We start from the raw sequence: 20,795 nt of genomic DNA, 5'->3' as shown, positions 1-20,795 counted from the left end.
TGCTAAAATGCTGTCAGTTCCGCTTTAAATGCAAGTGTTTCACACACATTATTTTCAAAGAGATGGCTAACAAGCAAGCGCTTCAATAACAAAGTTCCACTCACCAGATGGACATTTGAATGTTATTCTTGAAAAGGGAGACGCTAATAAATGAGCAACATCCTCTTTGATAACACCTGCTGAATCAGCTGCAAACTAGCTGACAACAAAAGCTAGAGTGGGACAACTACTGCTCGCTATCGCGCAGTGACCTGTTGGCCTTCAAGGAGGCAGACGTTTCTATACGTTTTTGTAATAACAGTCCCACTCATTAAGTCAAAATGTGATTGGTTGATTCCACTGTTTTCCAAAATGTTGCCCTAATACAGTTGAATGGCAGATGCCTTTACCTAGCTTCTGATGGCCTAGTCAATGGCAGATCTCCCCAGAGACCAGCAAAGAAAAAAATATCCATTCAGGATTTTGTGTTAACCCTTTCCAACAAAAACTGAAGAGATTGAATCAGATCATTAAAAATAGAATTAAGACAAAGTCGAGACTGAGCCCGGGGGCTCTGTCTCAAACAACACTGGCCTACAGACAGTAAGGTCTGGCTGTGGATGGATTTGCAAATTCAGCAACATTCTCCAGTAATACCTCTTACAGTATAATGAATACAAATCATGAAACAGTTTGACAAGCCCTTGTCTCCTAAAAACATCTTCCATATCACTTAGTACAGGTGTTTGTCTTGGTCACACCAGTTGAGGCCACTCTCAGTTATCTCTGCATTAATATCTAAGTGTTCCAGGGTTGACCTAGTTTTCCCTAGGGGTTCCATTTCAGGAAATTGGGAACCTCTAGGGGAAAAACTGGACAGGAATCCATTGAGCTACTAATAAGTGACGTTGGATTAGACACGCCCCACAGAAACCAGCCACCATCACTCACCAGTCCCTGAAATGGAAGTAGTTTATTTTCATGCATCTTTAGTTTCTCATAATATATTCAGGAGTTGTCATCCAACACAAAATGTCTGTCAGACTGCCAACGCAGAGTTTATAAACCCAAACTTTACATTGTTAGTCTGAAGTCAAAGGGTGTTTTTTTACCTTTACAGAAGTGCACTCCTGTGTCAATTAAAAGGAGAGAGAGCTAGTGGGAGGTAGAGTGGGCGAGGGGGAAGAGATTAGCTACAAAAGAGGGGGGGTGAAGCTACAAGACATGAAGAAGTCAGTGAGGAGAGCGACCGAGGAACGTAACAGGCAGAGAAAAAGCATGGAACAGGAGGGAAGAGGTGTGTGGGAGGGGAAGACCGTGGCGATATCAGGAGGTATTGAGGAGCAGAGATGGAGCACGTGTCAGAGGAAGAAATAGGGAGTGAAGTCTAAAATAAGTGTAAAATAACATGCTACCATTTTGTTCAGGTGTCAGGCACATCATATACCAGGTGAGACCCGGGAAAAAAGTTTGGGATACATTGTTTAAATGTTTTTAACACAAGTGTGGGGGGGTGAAAAAGCATGTTACTAAGAAAAGTTAAGTATTTAATTGTAAGTGCAAAATTGTCCTCTTTAGTGGTCAAAACGTAAATGTGATATAATTGAAAAGCCCAATGTCTTCTCAAACAGGACTTAATAAAAACGGCTTGTATGGCCTCAGATACGGACCAAGATCTAAATGTCCACTAGAGGAATAAAATTAACTGCTGGGTCTCAGGAGGATTTAGGTTAACAGGTTTAATAACTTCCAACAGGTGGGATTACAGAATATTTCAAACTGGCAGAAATAGGACCGTGAAGGAGTACGAATGGTAGCAACCGTGTCTAGCCAAGCTGGGACAATCCAACCTGAACACACACTATTTCACTGACCAAACACACATAATGCAAGAGAAGGGCATTCAATACTCCTTGTAATGAGGGCATAAATCTGACTCCACTTGCAAACACACACGGATGACAGCGGTTGTGTGGTTCACACCAAAGGTTTATTAAAAGTCTTGATTCAGCTACAAAAAAATATGAGTATTTAGTCAAAGTATTTAGTACTGACTAGAGCTACATTAAAAAGATAAAGTTATTTTAAAAATTAAAAAACATGACTTAAAAAGATGACAAAAACAGAACATGTGACATACAAACTAAAAGCAGAGGAAGAGAGGGATCAGTGTCGGAGACGAGCACGTCGAGAGGTGCGGGCGATGGGTGTGGTCACCTTTGGTGTCTCACTCTCTGCCATGACAGCATCTGATTGGGTAAAAACAAACATCAGTAACATATGACAAGCAACAACTAACCAGATTTGTTCCTATGAAATTGCAAAGATTAAAATAAATGTAATTTCATTCACTGGGCTCAAATGTACTTCATGACACCATCCTGGGAAGCCAGCACCAACAATCTACTGAGAGCATGAATCAGTTTAAATGCTTTCCATCACTTTAACTGAAAAGCACTGCCAAAACTCCAGACTAAAACAGATTGCACTTTCTAACAGTACAAATACCTTCTTCCTCCTCCTCTTCGTCACTGCTGAAGGTGATAACAGCTTTCTTGGAGGACTTCCGGGTTGGTTTAGGGGTCACAAAGCTATCGTCATGGCAACTGGATACAGAGGGCCTGGCTTGACCTTTGAGGGGAGAGAAAGAAAATCATGGAACATTAGCTAAAGTCTATATAATAGGCAAAAATAAATATATTCAGGAGGGAAAATTCACTGTCTACCAGAAAAGGCACTACACGTGTGTACGCTCACCTTTTTTGGGCCTGCCACCCCGTCCCTTGTTGGGTAGTGGCGTGTGAGTGGTGTTCTGGCTGGACCCAGCTCCCTCAGGCCGTTTTGTCTCCATCTCAGGGCTCTCTACGTTCTCCAGCCCCCGGGTGTGAACCGCTGTCAGACGCTTCTCAAACTCTTCCACCTGGACCTGGGGACAGAAGAATCATTTAGAGGCACAGTCAAGAAATCAGTCTGGATAGTCAGAAAGAGTCAGGATAGTCTTTGGTCTCTCACTTGTCCCAAGTTTGTTATGTATATCTGAATTCGGGGGTGGGGGTGGGGGGGCTAAGGGCTTTCTTAGGTGGTTTGAACTGTACCTTGAGCTGTGGCTTGGCTCCTCGGCGTAGCTTAGCAGTGATGGAGAGGAGAGGCTGGTAGACTCCAGTCTCAGTCAGCTTGTCACTGTAACACTCCCAACACTCCTGGAGCCTCTTCAGCCCTCGCTCACACATAGACAGCAGAGACAGAGACACGGCCAGGTCACACCACTGACGCTCAGTCCTGGAGAGAGAATGGGGGGGAGGGGGTGAAGAAATTTGATTATTCACTTACAACAAATAGTATTTCAAGAACAGAGGAAGCCTGACCTGACATTTGAAGAAATCATTCTCCGCCCATGGTCTCGATGATTCACTGTCTGTCTGTGGCTTAATCTAAAATGCCCTTTCTATAGAGGTCTGTGCTTTGAATGACGAGCCAGAAAGAGGGAAAGAGTTGGCCCTGCGTTCGCTGAACAGACGACCCAGGCCTCGAATACTCCTGAGACTGAGAGGAACTAATGCCAGCCGTTATGACATGGAGTGGGAGAACAGAAATTAGGAGATAGGAAGGAAGAGCGAGGGGAAGACGGGCTGCTCACTTTGCTGTCCTGAAGCGCTGACACAGCTTCTCCACCAGAGACTCAGTCTGTCTCTCCTTAGTGATGTAGGAAAACAGCTGCCTGAAAACAGAGACAGAGGGAAGCATTAAAATAAGGCATTAAAACACCACTCACATATTAGCATCCCATTTCCATGTTATTCAGCACAACAGGTTTCAAACCAGAGTCACAATGTGACCCCAGCATGCCAAGTCATCCAGAGTGTGTAAAGCCTGGGAGAGAACACAGTGGGCGACAGACACACAGATTAAGTAGCCCTTAGATTATTAAAGCTTGCGGGTATTTGAATAACTCCCTGCAAGACACACTATACTGATCACAACACAATATACACAGTGAGAGCAGAAGAGGCACACAGCTCAGTGTGGACACCACTCACTTCATGATGGTGTGGAAGTCTTCCTCGTTCATGGCTCTCTCTGGGTCTGACAGTCTGCTGATGATGTCTGGGAGCAGGTTGTAGATGGCATTGTCCTGGGAGGAGAGGCCACTGTCTGGTTTAGAACATTGGAGGATCCATGACCCTCAGTCTATGTAAAAAGTTCACCAATACACCAACTCCGATTTACAGTGCATTCGGAAAGTATTCCGTTGACTTTTTCAGCATTTTGTTACGTTCCAGCCTTATTCTAAATTTGATTAAATTGTTTTCCCCCTCCTAATTACACACAATACCCCCAAAACGGCAAAGCAAAAACAGGTTGAGAAATGTTTGCTAATTTGTTAAAAATAAAAACCTGAAATAGGACGTTTACATAAGTATTCAGACCCTTTACTCTGTACTTTGTTGAAGCACCTTTGGCAGCGATTACAGCCTCGAGTCTTCTTGGGTATGATGCTACAAGCTTGGCACACCTGTATTTGGGCAGTTTCTCCCATTCTTCTCTGCATATCCTCTCAAGCTCTGTCAGGGTGGATGGGGAGTGTTGCTGCACAGCTATTTTCAGGTCTCTCCAGAGATGTTCGATTGGGTTCAAGTCCGGGCTCTGGCTGGGCCACTCAAGGACATTTAGAGACTTGTCCTGAGCAGGTTTTCATCAAGGATCTCTCTACATTGCGCTGTTCATCTCGATCCTTACTAGTTTCCCAGTCCCTGCCATTGAAAAAAATACTGCTGCCACTATGCGTCACCGTAGGGATGGTGGCAGGTTTCCTCCAGACATAACACTTGGCATTCTGACCAGAATGTTCAATCTTGATTTCATCAGAACAGAGAATCTTGTTTCTCATGGGCAGAGTCCTTTAGGTGCCGTTTGGCAAACTCCAAGTGGGCTGTCATGTGCCTTTTACTGAGGAGTGGCTTCCGTCTGGCCACTCTACCATAAAGGCCTGATTGGTGGAGTGCTGCAGATGTGGTTGTCCTTCTGGAAGATTCTCCTATCTCCACAGAGGAACTCTAGAGCTCTGTCAGAGTGACCATCAGGTTCTTGGTCACCTCCCTGAACAAGGTCCTTCACCACCACTTTCTCAGTTTTGCTGGGCGGCCAGTTCTAGGAAGAGTCTTAGTGGTTCCAAACTTCTTCTATTTAAGAATGGAGGGCACTGTTCTTGGGGACGTTAAATGCTGCATAAAGTTTTTGGTACCCTTCCCCAGATCTGTGCCTCGAACACAATCAAAACTGTCTCAGAGCTCTATGGACAATTCCTTCAACCTCTGCTCTGACATGCACTGTCAACTGTGGGACCTTATGTAGACAGGTGTGCCCCTCTATAAATCATATCCAATAATTGAATTTACCACAGGTGGACTCCAATCAAGTTGTATAAACATCAAGGCTGATCAATGGAAACAGGACGCACCTGAGCTCAATTTCAAGTCTCATAGCAAAGGGTCTGAATACTTATGTAAATAAGGTGTCAAATAAAAACACTGTTTTTGCTTTTGTCATTATGGAGTATGGTGTGTAGATTGGATAAAACAATGAACATTTTCAAATAAGCCTGTACAAGCCTGTACAAAATGTAGAAAAAGTCAAAAGGGTCTGAATATTTCCCGAAGGCACTGTATATCCCAATCAAATAGAAATGCCTGGAAATAATACTGTGTGTACCTTGGAGGCGAGCTCGTTGAAGAAGTTGAGTGCGAGGCTGGCGATGTGTGTCTGGGGGTCGATGAGCAGCACAGCCACCTCGCTGACCTGACCTTTGACCTTGAGCACATCCTTCAGCACTAGTTGGGTCAGAACAGTCACCGCAGTCTGCCTCACCGCCGGGTTCTCGTCACTCAGCCTAGGCAGGGGAGATAGGGACATGTTATGATGAAGAAACAACATTTAAGTGGCATGCAGGTTTCTGCTCTAATCAGGATCAGCTGGGATACCATGGAAAAGAGACTCTGGCTAATCAATGACATGACGCAATCGACTACCTGGGTGAAAATACGACCAGCTATACATTGGACCTGGAGGCTTCGATGCCAATACCCCTGACTGGCATTGACCATAATCCTCTGCTATGCAGTCATTTCAGATGTACGTGTGGGAGGTACAGAAGGCCTCTACCCCGAGGAAGCTCTGACACAAAATGACTGCAGGGTCTCCCTGGCCTCCATTGTTCTAAACAGGGGAATTAATTAACCACATACACTGGGAAGGGATTTGAGGCCAGGTGGGAAAAAAAACAATATGCAACTTCTCCTCCTGCCGTGGATTAGGACGTTTTGCAGAGGAACCAGACTCGCCGGGTGTGTAGTCTGCTATACAGTAGATGGTCATAAGCCACAGCTTCAGTATAATTAACTATGCCTGTAAAACAGTGCATTACCATTAGAGTAAAAATCATGTTTAATACCCTTATCAGTCCTCTCCCAGGGAGGGCTGTCTGTCTTTGAGGAGACCCAACACAATGGAGGTGTGTGGGAGACAATTACTGACCGCTACAAAACACTTACCATGAGGAAAAACCTGGGGATTAGTGTTCATAGTGAAAAGCCTGGAAAACATTATTCATCTGAAACACCTCAAACGTAAGAATAACCAAGCATCATAATTAGCACTATACAAAGACAAAAATGGAACTAGTGAAATGTAAAGAGATAACGAATTGTAATTAAACTTAATGGGGAAGGGGTATGGCTTCAGTGCATCTCAATGTGGGAGGAACAACCAGCAATCATCATTAAGCTTTCTTCAATTAAGTCCCCATCCTTCCTACGGAGTATAACATATGGCATTACCTGAAATTATCCCCCTTCTCCCTCCGATCTACTCATTGTATAATTATACCACCAACAAGTAGTTCTGGACACAATCAGAACCTTCAAGCTGTTCTAGGCCTTTCTGCTCAAATTTTATTTGAGTGCACGAGCGAGCAGCCCGTGGTTGCCACAGTCCAGAAGAGAGGTTGGAGTTCTGAAGAGCACAGTACAATGTACTGTCACGCTATAGCAGAGGTCAAGAATGCTAGTGGAGGACATGACAGCATTTTACAATGCTTCCTATTGGTTTTTTCCTGTTCTGAACATATGGAAATAGGTTTTCGATCAACTGGTTCAGTAGACTGCAGCAGCAGGACTGGGGCGTCTGAAGGAACATTAGCAGACAACCAGATATGGAACGAGCTTGTAGCCCTCAGCCATCCTCATCTAATGGCCATGTTTACCTAAATTAAAAAAGCCACACAATCCATAGTACAAACAGCTGGGTAATTAAATAAAGATCAGCTTGTTTGCTCCTTCCATATTCTAAACAAGTTCTATTAGCTGCTTGGTTAATATTTAGTCACTGAATGACAGTGGCTTGTGGGGGGTACACACCTGGTACAGAGGTTCTGGGTCCAGGTGTTTGGATTACCTGGTACAGAGGTTCTGGGTCCAGGTGTTTGGATTACCTGGTACAGAGGTTCTGGGTCCAGGTGTTTGGATTACCTGGTACAGAGGATCTGGGTCCAGGTGTTTGGATTACCTGGTACAGAGGTTCTGGGTCCAGGTGTTTGGATTACCTGGTACAGAGGTTCTGGGTCCAGGTGTTTGGATTACCTGGTACAGAGGTTCTGGGTCCAGGTGTTTGGATTACCTGGTACAGAGGTTCTGGGTCCAGGTGTTTGGATTACCTGGTACAGAGGTTCTGGGTCCAGGTGTTTGGATTACCTGGTACAGAGGATCTGGGTCCAGGTGTTTGGATTACCTGGTACAGAGGATCTGGGTCCAGGTGTTTGGATTACCTGGTACAGAGGATCTGGGTCCAGGTGTTTGGATTACCTGGTATAGAGGATCTGGGTCCAGGTGTTTGGATTACCTGGTATAGAGGTTCTGGGTCCAGGGCTCCAGGATGTTGGGGAAGCGGACGGTGAGGTCTCCCAGGCCGATGATGGCGTTGGCCCTGACGACGGGCAGAGAGGAGCGCTCCAGCACCGTGAACAGGAGACGGATGTGCTCCTCACACACTGACGGACTGACAGAGGAGAGGGGACAGAGGTTGACAGCAGGAGAGGGGATAGAGGTTGACAGACACACACACACCACACAAAGGAAAATTATAGAAAAACAATGTAGTCTGAGGTGTAGTCTGACCTGATCATCATGTACTGTGAGAGGGCCAGGCAGGCAGCGGTGGTGAGCTGGGGGTGGCAGTATCTCCCTGGGGAACTACACACCCTCACCAACAGGGGCAGGAACGAGCACAACAGGTTCTCCTCTGGGCGGAGAAGATGTGGTTGTCAAGGCAATTAAATCACACCAGGAAAAATGAGTTTTGAAAAAGTTAGGCCTTTCTTACCAGCCAGCAGCTCAGTCTCACAGATCTTCCTGATCAGCTCTGCCTCGGTGTCCTCAGCAGAAGCACCCATCAACCCAAGTTCTTCCTCCACAGAACTGTCATTGGCCGCTTGCTGTGGGAAACATGGATCATGACAGTTGATTAAGAACTCCCTGTTCATGTCTAGTCTACTGAAAAGTTAGTGATTTAATCTAAAGGAGTAATTAGGAAGAAGTTAGCTGTTGAATTTAGCCCCCTGATGGGAAGAATCATCAAGACCTGTCAATCACCGTGTTGCGTGACCAAAATTAAACTCATCAAGCGTTTCCCAGGGAGAAAAGTCACTGATTGGCAAGACAATCCTGCTCACCAGGAGACTCATCAACATCCTTTTCTGATAACATTTGGTTTATGAAATGCAATGAGAATCAATTTGACAAATAGTAAAAGCTCCTTAAACACAGAACATGTGTATATCCCAGCAGTCTCATTACCACTAGGTTTGCAGTATCCTAATTATGACCATTATGTGAATTATTGCATCATTGGTTTGGATTGCCTAAAAATACTGGACATCATAAACATTGTGTTCTCAGGGCGGCAGGGTAGCCTAGTGGTTAGAGCGTTGGACTAGTAACCGAAAGGTTGCAAGTTCATATCCCCGAGCTGACATGGTCGTTCTGCACCTGAACAGGCAGTTAACCCACTGTTCCTAGGCAGTCATTGAAAATAAGAATTTGTTCTTAACTGACTTGCCTAGTTAAATAAAAGGTAAAATAAAATAAATAAATTCCTCCATGTCCAGACTGACCTTGGCCTTACGAGAGGGTACCTTCGCCTTCTCCTCCCTCTCTTCTGTCTCTCCTCTCCTCCTCCGCAGCTCAGTGCTGACGCTGCGCTCCAGGTGGGACACCTGCCAGAACGCCACGCAGCCACACAGAGACAGCAGCTGGGCCAGGGACACGCAGCTCACCGCAGGGACTAGAGGGACAGGAACACCGTACTGATCACGAAGTACCAATACAAAGTACTGGTCATCATAATACACACTAGGCACAGTGAAAGAGCAAGTCATCTATTCATACTACTACTTTGAGAAGGTGTTTTACCAGAGTGCACCAACTTTTAAAATAAATATCCACTTTGTCTCTCACCTTGTTCTCCCTGCTCCTCAGGGTCCTGAGATGCACCCGGCAACTGGCTGACATCCTTGTTTGCTAACATCTCCCCGCCCTCCGCAATCTGGTCCAATAGCAGACGAGAGCAGCGCTGGAGGAGGCGGGAGCAGAGCTGGTCTGGGGACTCGGACAGGAAGTACAGCAGACGGACAGCCTGCTCCATGAAGCTCTGCCAATGAGGGTCCGCCATCACCACACCTGGGGCGGGACCAGACAGACAGTCAGTTAAGAGAGTCAGGGGCAGAGACACTACATTCTTCCACTCAAGAGACAGTGTGTACACACCTTCAGCGATGGCTTGTGTGAGGCAGGTAAAGAGCTGGTTGTCCTGAGGCAGTCTGAATGGAGCTCCTTTGCATTGCTGGGGGGGGGGGGGGACAATTCAACTCAATCACTTTACACAATTCAAACTCTATAGGGCTGACCCCATTTCGTCACCTGGTAGATTGTTTAGTTCAGGCTGTTGGTTGACTGAGATTTTAGTCAAGCAGTTAAAAAAAAAAAAAGTTCCTGTCTGATTCCCACCTGTCTCAGTGGACTAATCCATTGCAGAGGCCACGGGATGGCACAGTTCATCACTCTAAGACATGAGCTACTGAACTTGTAAGTGATTATATGTTCTAAGAAAATGGTGCAACAGTAATAAATATATTATTTTAGAACAAATGCAGTTTCTCACACGATGGATAGCGGGAGAAGGCGCTGTCCGCGGTTCTGAAATGTAATCTTCAGTGCGCCACTGAATTGGCGCCTTTCCCTTTATGTTGCTATGTGCATAATAGCTAAATTAACCAGCATATTGTTGTTGCGAACAATGCGGCAGAAGCAGAGTAAGGAGAAGAGAAAATAGCCCTAGCCTTAATTGTCTAAGAAACTTGAGAGGAAACTAACGTAGATATATAATCCATAGCATAACTGTTAAAACGTCCCTGGCTTTATAAATCATCAATTTCTACAGAAATAAAACAGATCCTGTTTGTTGCCCGTTTGAGTGTTTAATAGCCTACTGATTCCGTGAGCACCAAGCCTCTAACAACCACAGAATGGCAGATAAAGCAACTTTAAATGTGGCTGTTTTTAATCTTTGCTGTAATAAAGGATGTAGATTTTTGTTAGAACAGACTAAATTTTAAGTAATACCAGAGTTGTTTACACAGTTCCAAACAGGCAGAAAATATTGAAATCTAATAGGACTGGGCAGAGGTGCAGTCATGATGGGTGGGCCTGGGTCCACACACTACGGAGCCAGGCCCAGCCAATCAGAATACATTTTCCCCCACAATTAAAAACAGAAATACTGCTCAGCATCCAGCCTCCCCCTCAGACGATCCCACAGGTAAAGAAGCTAGATGTGTCGGGATCTTTTATTTCAGCTCATGAAAAATGGGACCAACACTTTACATGTTTATATTTTTGTTCAGTATAGTTATGACTTTTGGTCAACCAAGATAGTTTTTTTTTTTGTCTGGGACAGCCCTAGACCTCTAGAAAGTCTAGGCCGGGAATCTACGTGTGGGTTCTTACCCTGACATGGTCAGTGATGTTACAGATGGTGATAACTGAGTCTCTGGCCAGTAGGAAGTCTTCAGTCAACTTTTCTCCCAGAGCCACAGAGCACAGAGTGTCCAGGTTACTGAGGACCACCTCCCTCTCCGCTCTACACAGAGAAACACACAATTACATTAGTCACACTGAATAATCTAAAATGCCACATCTAATCTGATACAATAACACACATACAAACACGCTATTACACACAGCAACTTTAGTGTGGGGTGCACAAATGTTCTTATCAGTAAATGTACATACTGCCATGTCTACACACAACAGAGTAGTAGGCTACGTCATTTAAATTATGCCCAGGCTCCAGATTAATCAATCATCTCATCGGTGCTCAGGCCCTGCGCAGAACACACACAGTCTACGGGGGATTGTGTGTAGGAGGGAGGGTTAGAGGAAGTGAGGGGAGGATTAAAACAGGTTACGGAAAGAGAGGAGGCACGGTATTGTCCATTACAGTGTGGGTGGACTGCAGATAGTCCCCCTCACCCCTCCACCGGCAGTGGCTGTCTTTGAAGGAGACAGAATGTGTGTTTAAAACGCTTGTTCTTCATTGAAAACCCTGGCGGTGAGCCCAGATGTGTGTGGTCGTGACTTAGACTCAATGGAGAGAAGTCTGTGTACTCTGCTGTGCTCCTACTGACAGACTAAAGGTGCCAGCATGCTTCAGTTTGGCTAACCAAATGAGTATGCTAGCATACTCTTAAAAGACATTACCTTTAACGACGAAAAAAAAAGAGTCAATAGTACTGTTTGTCCATTTTGAGACAGCGTAGCCAGGACACTTCCTCAAAATAGTCTGAAATAATCTAAGATAGAAATTAATGACAGAGTTCACGTTTATGCTCAGGATATCCTTTTTTTGTTTTTGCAACTAAGATGTTTGGCAGTATTTCTCAATGAAAAAACATGCACGAAAACGAGTCGTCTCTCGCTGAATGACAGACTATTGAAGAATCCCTACTGTTGACCAATCACCGACAAAGGGGTGTAGACTTGGTGCCCCCGAACTGAAAAAACCTAAGTCTAAAATAAACATGTCACAAGATGTAATAATATATGCACGTCTTCTGAAGTGTTACAGATGGGAAGCATGCAGGCGCCTTAATGAGGTTCAGTGGACAAATTAACCAACGCCAGACTGTTGAGACAAAGCCAAGCACCACAGGTAGGAGTTGCCAATAGGTACAGACCTAGGAACAGTTTACCATACGTCAATAAGGGAACATTGTCAATGGGAGGTTAACAGCAAAACTGGACTTGGATCAGAATCATATTAAACAAAGATCAAGAGATTAAGATATTAGTCAAATGGCCACAAGGCCAACATAAATGTTACTTCCACTTTTAACTCAACCCCTCCGAAAGACAGGTGTAGAAGCCCTCAGATTACCAAAGAAGAGCGCTCATGGACAACTGAATATTGAGGAGAGGTGGGGTTCTCCCTGCCTCACACATACAGGCAAACACACGTCAGTCACACTGTCAGCACCCTCCCACTATTCTCTACCGTGTCTCTTTAACGGGAGAAACATGTGGGTGGGGCCATGTCACTGTAGGCCGGCCCTTACAGCAGAGCAGCCAATCTTCGCTACACTGCCAAGATTACCGGCCAATCAAGACTAAGGAGAACCCAACTCTCTCGTTCAGTTGGCTCGCATTCGCCTTGGTCTCATCATTGGGCAAGAAGTCAAAGGGGACTTAAAGACAGGTGTGGAGTTAGAACTTGTGTTTGTGTGTGGGCCTTACCGTGCAGCCATTCCCAGAAGCAGCACTGCTGCTCGCCTGTGCAGGCTGGAGGTCTCTCGTTTGCCAGTGAACCTCTCCCACAGAACCTGCACCACCGTGGACTGCAGGCTGCTGCCACCACCAAAAAACTCCTGGACCTGGAACGACATGAGAGAGGTGGTGTTGGAACAGATTAGTTGAGAGAGAACGGGGTTAATTACTGAAAGACAGGATGGCTAGAGAGTAATCAGTAAAGAGTAAGGGCTAACAATCACTGGGTAATATTGATGACAGGATGGATAGAGTAATCAGTAAAGAGTAAGGGCTAACAATCACTGGGTAATATTGATGACAGGATGGATAGAGTAATTAGTAAAGAGTAAGGGCTAACAATCACTGGGTAATATTGATGACAGGATGGATAGAGTAATCAGTAAAGAGTAAGGGCTAACAATCACTGGGTAATATTGATGACAGGATGGATAGAGTAATCAGTAAAGAGTAAGGGCTAACAATCACTGGGTAATATTGATGACAGGATGGATAGAGTAATCAGTAAAGAGTAAGGGCTAACAATCACTGGGTAATATTGATGACAGGATGGATAATAAAAGACTAATAAGAGAAGCTCACTATCTCCTCCAGACACTGGATTGTCCCCAGAGAGGCATCCACCATCAGTTCAGACAGACTGTCCACTAGAGTCTGAGCTTTAGCCCTGAGAGGGAGAGAGAGAGAGTCAGGCACCAGAGCAGAGCCCATTGGAGGTTGATGAAGTCACTCCAAGACATTGTTCTACGGTCAATTGTGCAATTTCCCACCTCTACTTCTACCTTGAGTCTGCACCAATGTGCTAGTGGGAGCAAGATTAACAAATGCACAGCATAAAATGTAGTACAGGATGTTTTCACACAGGCAGCCCAATTCTGTTAAAAAATGTTTTGGCACTAATTGGTCTTTTGACCAATCACAAATTTTTTCACATCATTTCAGAGCTGATCGGTCAAAAGACCAATTAGTGAAAATAAGATCAGAATGGGATTGCATGTCTATAAATGCAGCCCGAGAATTGAAACCGCTGGTCCAGGAGGCGGTGCAAATTGGTAGTGGGATCGAGGGACCTGAGGGGTTGATAGAAAGTTTGAAGGTGTGACAGCGTACCTGGTGTTGTCTCCCTGGGGGTTAAGGTAGAGGCGTCTGTAGGCCTGCACCACAGCATCTTTAATGGCAGCGTCAGTAGACCAGACCAGAGGCAGCATCTTCCTCACGCCAGTCAGAGAGTTCGCCACACTGAACTCGCATACTGTCACACAGAACTGCACCGCCTCCTGGACCACTGAGACACATTCATTCCTCAATACCCCACACATTACATTGTCTCAGAACACATGCATGGAGTCATTGGGGTGAGATGTTGACTGTGCAGGTGATAAAGGTATGGTAATGCAGGTGTAGGTAAGATGAGGTGTGTTTGTACCTGAGGTAGTCTTCCAGTAGAGCATGGTGTTGATGACAGCGATGGCTCTCTCCACCTGCAGGGCAAAGCTCTCAGTGTCTTTCAGATACTGCAACAGCATCTCCTGTTTCTTCAGCTCGCTCTCCTCCACCCCTTCCTTCCCCCCATCCCCTGCTCTCTCCTTCTGGGGGGTGGAAGGCAGGTCCTCTCTGATCTCAGAGGTGTCCTGGTCAGGACCTGGGGAGGAACAGAGGTCAGATTAGAAAAATGTTCTAATGAGAGCAGAGGCGAACATCTTAAATCCAGTCAGTGTGAGCACACATTTGTTCCAGGCCACATGATTTAACTAAATAGTGGTCTAAAATGAAGACCAGTGTTAGTTCTCAGGTGTTAGAGCTAGGTTTGGGTGATTCACCAGTAGAAAACATTTTCACCCACCCCATCAGTATTGCTGTCATCCAAAACTACACCTCCTACACTGCTGAAAGCCCACAGCACTAGATTGACCTTAATTACATTTTGATTGGTTATAGCATACTCTTATTCTAGCACTGATTTCACCACTTGTTTTTAAAGGCTTGGTACTGAATCATTTGTTTAATCGATATGAAAGTGTTTTGATTGAGTGATTACGACTCTTTCAGCAGAGTGCTGGTTAGTTCTGAATAGAGTTTACTTACTAGACTTGTATTATGCGGTTCTTTCAAAGTGCACTTACTGTAAGTCGGTTCTAGATAAGAGCATGCACTAAATGACCCAACATTTTCAGAATGCTAACTTTTCCCCCTCCCTTTCTATCTCCTACACTTAACCAATACACGTTCTTGGTGATGTGATTGACAGACAGAGTTCAGTACCTTTGAAGAGCAGGGCCAGTGTGTCCAAGAGAGTCTCGGGGGTGAGAGTGGTCAGAGACGAGAACATCTCAGACTCTGGGAACAGGCTGTGTGCTAGCACACACAGACGCACTGCATTCCTGATACACAAACAACAATCAGTTATTATGTGATGACTGTAGAGTTCAGCTTGGAATGCCAATTGGTATCTCATTTCTATAAACAGTTGATCTTGACTTGTTACAAATCTAGTCACGTGGGCAGTGTTTAAAAGTTATTTGATTTTGCCTATTGGATAGGATTAAATAGAATGAATAGAACGAGCCCCCCACTTACCGGTATTTGTTGACGCGGAGGAACTGGGCGATCTGTACGGCGGTGGCCCTGTCGTCCTCCTCTCCAACCTCGTCCTCCTCCCTCTCCTGCTGTTCCCCCTCACTGGTGGGCTCCAGCTCCGCTCTGACGGTGAGGAGCAGCTCAGGCTCCATAGCGGCCCACAGCTCGGAGGCCTTGATCACTGCCACTGGACAGAGAGACCAAAGGAATATGGTTAAATGGGAAATCAACACTAAAATCATTTTGCATCATGATGATGTGGCTGGTGACACTGCTTCTCAAAAGTCCAATATCTTGAAAACTTGACTGCTGACATGAAAAACATTTTTTGGGACTGTATCAGGGGATTAATGAAAAAATAAAATAGAGCTTGAGTGGAGTTTCCCTTTAATGATATAGTTTGGACAAAAGAGGCAGAAGAAGCTCAGAATGAATGAATTCTATTGTTACAAAGCCCTCAGATTAACAAAGAAGAGCGCTCAAGGCCAACTGAATATTGAGAAGTTCTCCATGCCTCACACATACAGACAAACACACGTCAGTCACACTGTCAGCACCCTCCCACTATTCTCTACCGTGTTTCTTTAACGGGAGAAACATGTGGGTGGGGCCAAGTCACTGTAGGCCGGCCCTTACAGCAGAGCAGCCAATCTCCGCTACACTGCCAAGATTACCGGCCAAATCGAGACGAGAGATCCCAACCCTCTTTCAGTTGGCTCACATTCGCCTTGGTCTCATCATTGGGCATTATAGAAAAGATAAATATAAAAGGTGGGGTGTGTATAATTTACCAGGTGCGTTTTCCTGCAGTCTCTCTCTAAGCTCTCGGAGTTTATCCATCTCCTTCTCCAGGGGTTTCTTCAGGTCAGCACTGCTCAACTACAGATGAAAAAAAAACAATTGTAAGACACTGTTGTGTGTGTACTTCACAGTAGTGGTTGTTCGAGTGTGTGCGTGCACCTTGCAGCTGTAGGGGTTGTGCGCGATGAAGGCAGCCAGTAGCTGGATGGCACTCTTGACCACATTGATGGATTTGTCCATCAGCCTTCCCACTGCCAACCCCATCACTTCACTGTACCTGTTCAGGGGCAGAGCCTGGTGGTGGGGGGAAATCACACAGGACATTAGAGGAACATTCAGTAATCCCAGCGGAAGTGATGCTATCCTTGTCGCCTTTCCTTCAAAAACAAAATAGTCAGGTTTTTGCTGTAAATAAAATAATTCAAATAATTTCTGTGGGGCTTGAGAATGACAATCAAACAGGGATGATGTTGAGGGACAATTCACTTCAAACCAGCACAGAAGTGTTGGTGACTTTACTGAATGTTGAGGCCACTGCATAGCTGTCACTAAGATTTCTGAATGCCCTCAGATTACCAAAGAAAATGTTCATAGCCATAGCAAAGGCCATAAACCAAGAGTTGTGTCTCCTTGCCAATTGAAACATATTCTCACACTCACAAAGACTTACAGCAGCCTCCATCCTGCCTTCTCCCTTGTCTCTGGGATGGGCAGAGGATGAGGAGGACTGCTAGTTTACTGTAGGTGGGCCCTTACAGCAGAGCAGCCAATCTTCACCACACTGCCAAGATTACCCACCAATCAACAGGAAGGAGAACAATCTCTCAGCCTGATTGGCTCATACTTGCCATGATCTCATCACTGGGCATTGGTGAATACATAATACTGCAGTTTCATAACAGTGCAAGTAGCATTCGGAATTTGCTTCATACATCAACATAGTTGTTTGGGATAAACTTTTAGAGATGTAAGCACACACACTCGCACCTTGCTGTTGACGATGCGCGTGTAGACCTGCAGCACTCGGGCCCTGACGTAGGAGTGTGTGTCGTGGAGGTGCTCCTGCAGTGTGTCCATGAAGCGGTCCCTGTCAGCTCTGCCAGACTCATCTAGTCCATCTCCACTCAGGACCCTGACCAGAACCTCTCCCAACACTTCACACACTGCCACACGCAAACTAGGGCTCTGCAGGCACAGAGAGGTTTGAACATTCAGTAATGACAAGTTATTAAGGACATAATGATTGATCAAAGGAAGCACAATTTCAAGGGAAAAAGTAGTACTAAAAAACCTTATGTTGGGGATCATGGTGTACGAGTTACCTCACCCTCCAGGTGTGTGAGTAACACACTGATGTTATGGATCATGGTGTATGAGTTACCTCACCCTCCAGGTGTGTGAGTAACACACTGATGTTATGGATCATGGTGTATGAGTTACCTCGCCCTCCAGGTGTGTGAGTAACACACTGATGTTATGGATCATGGTGTATGAGTTACCTCGCCCTCCAGGTGTGTGAGTAACACACTGATGTTGGGGATCATGGTGTCTGGGACCAGGGTGCCCAGTTCAGACAGGAAGCTGGAGAAGGCCTTGACCCCTGACCCCTCTCTGGCCAGCTCCTCACTAGACTTCTGACCGATCTCCCTGAGAGAGGAGGTTCAGTATAGAAAACAGGGCATCAGAACAGAGACGTCATACACATTCCAACTCAAGTCGCTAATATGTTTCTCTCGCAACACTTTATGAACAGGGATAAAAAGGACATGACACAAGGACCTTAGACATTCTAGCGGTAAATTATACACCAATACAGAAAGTAATCTCTTCAACTGACCTCATGACCTCTCCTACAATAGCCTTGACTCCATACTCAGTGCTCCACACAGACACCGCCTGGGCACACACTGACGACAGCTGCTCAAAGTGCTGCAGCAGCTGGATCACCTTCACACTGGCACCTGTGGATGGAGAAAGAGAGGACATCAGTACAACGCTTCACTTGAACACCACACCACTAATACAAAGGCAGTGGAGCAGTAACATTTGCATGCATCAGTATAGGTTCTATGGAGCTGTCTAATAACAGTGGTTTGGGGGTGTTGAGTTACTGACCCAGAAGGTGGTTGTATTTCTTGACCTGCACCCCCAGCAGGTGAATGATGGCGTCTCTGGTGGGCTTGTTCTTCACGTGGCTGATGGTTGGGTTCTCCAGGAGCTTATAGCAGCAGCATGTCACACAGCTGAGGACATAAAGTATACTGTAAGTCCTGTAGACTGCTGCTCGTCGCTCACTATGTTCTCTACCTAGAGTGAAACTCCACAAACCCATGTTTCCTCCAGCCCCACACACTCATCCACAGTCTGGCCCTCTCACCTGATGAACTCCTCCTCGACCAAAGAGAGGCTCCAAAGGGAGCGGATGTCCAGCTGAAGGAGCTGTGTTAGAGCCTGCAGCACCGTCTCCCTCTCAGAGTCCCACTGTAGTAGACCTTCTCCTGCAGCCTTCCCCTTCTTACTGCCCTGAGGGAGTCGACAGAAAGTTCACTTCAAACTGTCAACACAGTACAGGACTCGGGAGGGTTGAGATTCTAGATTGACTGAAAGGGTATACTGTACTATCCTTATGCAGTTACAATATCCTTTTGCAGTTAGAGTGACTCCTTGTTTGAGGCCACTATGCATAGCAGTCACAAAGATCTGGGTGTGGTTTTTGAATGCCCTCAGATTACCAAAGAAAAATGTCATAGCCATAGCAAAGGCCATCAACGAAGAGTTGTGTCTCCATGCCAACTGAAACATATTCTCACACAAAACATTTCAGCAGCCTCCGTCCTGCCTTCTCCCATGTCTCTGGGATGGGCAGAGGATGAGGAGGACTGCTAGTTTACTATAGGTGGGCCCTTACAGCAGAGCAGCCAATCTTCACCACTCTGCCAAGATTACCCACCAATCAGGAGGAAGGAGCACACTCTCAGCCTGATAGGCTCATACTTGCCATGATCTCATCACTGGGCATTAGTGGATGTATTAATTGACTATAGAGCATGCTATGAGACTACATATTCAAATATGACTGGGTGCAGAAGGACCTACCTTACTGGGTGCAGTGACGATACTCTGCCTGTAAGAGTCACTCTCCAGGATTTCTGTGAGCTTGCAGAGGAGGAATACACTCATTTTGACAGCATTGAGCTGCTCCTTGCGGTCCGGGGCGGAGAGTGAGGCGTTGAGGAGGAGGGAGGGCAGGGAGACGGACAGGCCACTCACCACTAATAGAGAACGCAATGAAATACGGATGAGGACTTCGACTGAATAGTGAGCACTAGCAGGCACAAGTATGCCATCATGTGTATAAGTTGAAAGACATTTCAACACACACCATCACAAACACTGACCTTGTATGAGTAACTCCAGGGTGTCCTCTTTCACACTCATGTCCACTTTATGGCAATGCCTGTGACATACAATAGAATGCAACATGAGTCAACATTCGAGAAATCACATCATAGTTGTGGTAGGTTTAAGAAATAAAAAATACAATAATTTGGGTAAATGTAGCTACTCACTGCAGCACAGTGTAACCCGTGTCAAAGTGTTCCAGGATACACAATGGACCCTGGCTTCTCAGTGCAGCCTTGAAACCTGGAAAATATATAGAATAGTAAAGGAGTTGCTTGGTCAGATTTCAGGATGACAATAGTCTAACAATTGTAAGTCTGTAACAAACTATGGGATATTTACTGTTGAGATGGGAGGGCAGTTGTTTAGGGGAGACGACATCCTGAACCACGTACTGGTTAATGCCCCCAGTCTTCACCAGGTCACCCACGCACACAGGCACAAAGAAGTCCCACGACATCACTATACACGAAAAAAACTTGTTAGCCGTGTGGTTGACATTCTAGGTATCGTTAATTATAGTAAGGTAAATTCATTCCATGTAGCTAGAAACGACCCAATCACACTAATTTATTAACGAAGTTAACTTGGTCAAAAGAAAGCTAGCTATTAGTTACGTGTTTGTTTCGATTTATTCGCGAACTAGTTAACGTTAGTTAGCTACCTTAGTTAGCCACAATATAACTTTAGCTAGCTACGTTAATTTATTTTAAGATAGCTACAGTATTTAACGTTGTTTTTAGTCAACTAACTGACTAGCTATATTTCACAACTAAGAAAAAGTCCAGACATAAGTAACGTTAACCAAGTATAACAAACTTACCAATATTTTTTTTAGCGCTCTTAGCCACAATTTCGGATCTTTAGAAACTGTTGAACAGATTGAAACAGCACGGTTCTACTCTAAACGGTTTGTGGCGAAGGGTTTTGAATTTAACAGCAGCGCGCCAAAGGACTACGTCATCGGCATCGCTCCCCTCCTCCCACTGACCCTCTTCCGTGAACAAACTACGCCATCTGTCTGCGGATAACTGACGCTACAATGTTATTAATGCTTTATTACTGCAAACTCAAATATTGCAATATCAAGTACAGTAAATCTGATAACCTCATGCAACATACAATTGTAGCTATGCTGTTCAGAACCAATCTACATGATAAAGGACA

The 20,795-nt window shown here is 45.3% G+C and overlaps 1 protein-coding gene and 4 non-coding genes across 6 annotated transcripts; all 5 read right to left on the bottom strand.

Annotated features, from left to right (window-relative positions):
- Positions 1-1,950: 1,950 nt before the first annotated feature.
- On the bottom strand, positions 1,951-20,651 carry ncapd2 (non-SMC condensin I complex, subunit D2). Of its 2 annotated transcripts, none has more exons than XM_036968998.2 (32): positions 20,452-20,651; positions 19,971-20,090; positions 19,796-19,871; positions 19,625-19,683; positions 19,323-19,498; positions 18,604-18,749; positions 18,342-18,469; positions 18,064-18,187; positions 17,726-17,873; positions 17,214-17,411; positions 16,386-16,520; positions 16,217-16,304; positions 15,426-15,612; positions 15,111-15,229; positions 14,275-14,490; positions 13,959-14,133; positions 13,431-13,515; positions 12,819-12,955; positions 11,034-11,166; positions 9,795-9,870; positions 9,486-9,707; positions 9,143-9,312; positions 8,353-8,464; positions 8,148-8,271; positions 7,873-8,028; positions 5,689-5,866; positions 4,017-4,111; positions 3,617-3,697; positions 3,075-3,258; positions 2,737-2,905; positions 2,488-2,610; positions 1,951-2,228 (listed from the first exon to the last, which is right to left on the bottom strand). In XM_036968998.2, the coding sequence occupies exons 2-32, from the start codon at positions 20,086-20,088 to the stop codon at positions 2,146-2,148; spliced, it is 4,221 nt and encodes a 1,406-aa protein (XP_036824893.1). In that variant the 5' UTR covers positions 20,089-20,090; positions 20,452-20,651; the 3' UTR covers positions 1,951-2,145. The 2 variants fall into 2 exon arrangements, with proteins under 2 accessions (XP_036824893.1, XP_090081490.1); XM_090225364.1 differs by having other exon boundaries at positions 17,667-17,873; positions 20,452-20,581.
- Positions 12,449-12,753, bottom strand: LOC118964382 (small nucleolar RNA U85). The gene has a single exon (XR_005051432.1). It is a non-coding gene; the product is annotated as a small nucleolar RNA U85 (small nucleolar RNA).
- Positions 15,878-16,171, bottom strand: LOC118964381 (small nucleolar RNA U85). The gene has a single exon (XR_005051431.1). It is a non-coding gene; the product is annotated as a small nucleolar RNA U85 (small nucleolar RNA).
- On the bottom strand, positions 16,789-17,093 carry LOC118964379 (small nucleolar RNA U85). The gene has a single exon (XR_005051429.1). It is a non-coding gene; the product is annotated as a small nucleolar RNA U85 (small nucleolar RNA).
- LOC118964380 (small nucleolar RNA U85) lies at positions 18,945-19,243 on the bottom strand. Its single transcript, XR_005051430.1, has one exon. It is a non-coding gene; the product is annotated as a small nucleolar RNA U85 (small nucleolar RNA).
- Positions 20,652-20,795: the final 144 nt, after the last annotated feature.

Source organism: Oncorhynchus mykiss, chromosome 3, assembly GCF_057628025.1.
Source record: "Oncorhynchus mykiss isolate SJ-2025 chromosome 3, ASM5762802v1, whole genome shotgun sequence".
NCBI classification, from domain to species: Eukaryota; Metazoa; Chordata; class Actinopteri; order Salmoniformes; family Salmonidae; genus Oncorhynchus; species Oncorhynchus mykiss.
The sequence above is the reverse complement of the archived record's forward strand: the minus strand, read 5'-3'. Positions and strand labels throughout refer to the sequence as shown.